The sequence below is a fragment of the Conger conger genome, chromosome 18 (genome assembly GCF_963514075.1).
Source record: "Conger conger chromosome 18, fConCon1.1, whole genome shotgun sequence".
Classification (NCBI taxonomy): Eukaryota; Metazoa; Chordata; class Actinopteri; order Anguilliformes; family Congridae; genus Conger; species Conger conger.
The window spans coordinates 25,905,191-25,907,690 of NC_083777.1; the positions used below are offsets into that span (position 1 = coordinate 25,905,191).

At 48.4% G+C, this 2,500-nt stretch overlaps 1 protein-coding gene across 1 annotated transcript in view; it reads left to right on the plus strand.

The window, feature by feature from the left end:
- The window catches only part of camkmt (calmodulin-lysine N-methyltransferase), a 109,912-nt gene that overhangs the window by 79,061 nt on the left and 28,351 nt on the right, over positions 1 to 2,500 (plus strand). Inside the window, 2 exon segments of the mRNA XM_061228235.1 lie at positions 270 to 389; positions 391 to 410. Coding sequence (XP_061084219.1) covers positions 270 to 389; positions 391 to 410 — 140 coding nt within the window.

Sequence of the window (2,500 nt, forward strand, 5' to 3'; positions counted from 1 at the left end):
GTGTGGTTACAGGTGTGTGCGTGCGTGTGTGTGTGTGTGTGTGTGTGTGTGGTTACAGGTGTGTGCGTGCGTGTGTGTGCGTGCGTGTGTGTGTGTGAGTGTGTGTGTGCGTGCGTGCGTGTGTGTGTGCATGTGTGTGTGCATTGTGTGCGTGCGTGTGTGTGTGTGTGTGTGTGAGTGTGTGTGTGTGCATGTGTGCGTGTGCATGTGCGTGTGCGTGTGCATGCGTGGTGTGTGTGTACAGAGCAGGTGGGGGTATTGGATGGCAGCGGGGCCACGGTAGCTCAGTCCTGGGGGGTTATCCTGACTCACTCACACTCTGTGTGTCTCTCCTGCTCTGTCCCACAGATTGCCATTTCTGCTGATGTGAAGGAAGTCCTGCTATCAGATGAATCCCAAGGCCATTCAGAGTATCCTTCACATTCAGAGTGAAATGAGCCGAGTCCTGCAGTGTGTGTGTGTGTGTGTGTGTGTGTGTGTGTGTGTGTGGTACACGCATATGTGTGTGTGCGTGTGCGTGTGTGGGGTTTGTACGCGTTTGTGTGTTTTTATGTATTAAGTACAGTGTGTGTGTGTGCATGGATGCATGCGTGCATGTTTTTGTGCGTGTGTGCACATGTCTGTGTATATTAAATACAGTGTGTTTGCGTGTATGTTTAAGTACGGTGTGTGTGTGTGTATTAAGTACAGTGAGTGCCGTGTTTGTGTGTGTGTGTGTGTGTGTGTGTGTGTGCGTGTGTGTGTGTGAGTGTGAATGCGCTTGTGGTTGGGTGGACAGGGGGCACAGGCTACTGCAGATAATAAAGAGTATTGCTGTATTTCTGTTGGCTGGTGATTGAATGTGATTATGAATTGAGTGAATAGAGAGCTCCTTCAGGTTATACTGGCTGTGTTCTGCCCACCTGTACAGTTTATTACCTGCACTTCATTCTGCACCAACTTCTCTGCCTTGCAACTCAAACTGACTGGAGAAATCCTTCTTAATGGAATTATCATTGAATAATTTACTTACACACACTCACTGTACTTAATACAAATGCTCACACACACACACACACACTCACACAAACACACAAACACACAAACACACGCAGGTGCTTTATGATAAACTGAAAGCGGAAGCCAGTTTTGTGCGCCTGCACATTTCTAAGCGCGTCTTGGGCCTGTGTCCATGGAGTGGAAATTGAGTTTAACGGCCCTCCCAGAACATGGTAAAACTCGTTACTCGAGGCAGAGAGACCTTCATTTCCCCCAAAAGATCTGAACCGAAGAAGTCCTGCCAAAGAACACACCCAAGGACCCCCCCCCCCCCCCCCCCCCTCAAACCAACCCTTGACATTTCAAAATGGCCGTGACCATCCCTGAGCTGACAGACTTGGGCCTCGTCGTCACGGAGACCCTGTGCCTTGGCGTCATAAAATTTTATCCCACCAGAATGCGGAAAATGGCCACAGCTGTCTTCAATGGAACTATCTCTCTTTTTTTTTGTATCGGCTCTTATTGGATACAGCGGCGTCACATGACAGTGTACTTTGAAAATTAGTTCTGCGCCTACGTATAGTTTCAGTTACTAACTTGCTATAGCTAAGAAGGCTACCTGACTGGCAAGGCGAGCTAGGCAGCGTTAGCTAGCTGTCTATATTGATACTTAAACCTACAAAAGTGGTTAGGACATGCAGTTGTGAATTACAGTAGACATTAGGCAGCTAATGTTACCATTGCTAGCTAGGTAGATAACTTATGCGTTATAAACATGTGCTTTGGATCGCTAACCTTTTCCAGTTTGGTAGCTAGCTACTCAAATATACCTAGCTTGTGAGATGAGGTGATGAAGCCACTGTCAGTTTGATCCAATTCATATTAGTTTTTGGTTGGTTGTTTTCTCATCAACCCAAAATAGCAAAGAACAGCAAGAACGTGCGTGTGAATGCAAACGCAAATGTTGTAGCGCACGTGTTCATAGTGACAGTGATAGTGTTGCATCCAATAAGGGTCCAATAAATACCACGCGATGACCCGGAATGCAGCACATAAATCACAGGTGACCCAGAAATCTTCACCACTCCTGGCCCAGCGAGGGGTGGGCAGGAGGGGCTGAAACAGGTGCAGGCCTGAAACAGGTGCCGGCCGGGCGGTTCCTGCATCCTCCCCGCTTCATCGCACGTGACGATAACCAGGAACCGCAACGCTAGCTCCTCCCCTCTGACGGAGGCAGGGAAGCGGCTATACTGGCTTCCACAGAGACGGCGCGAACGGTGGAAGGCACCGGTCAGAAAGCCCCCGAGCCCGCCCAGTGAAAGGCGCGTCGAATATTAAGAGCGGCAGGAACAGTAGCATCACAAAAATGTACACAATCCGGCATTGACTGGATTTGTTTAAAAGAAATAGATAATATGGAGGAAGAGGAGTGGGTAGGCGGATAAAGAATCTCTTTTATTCGCCGAAGGGATATATTCAGTTTGTTCCAAAGTCATTTCCGTCAGTATACTGAGGGGGAAAA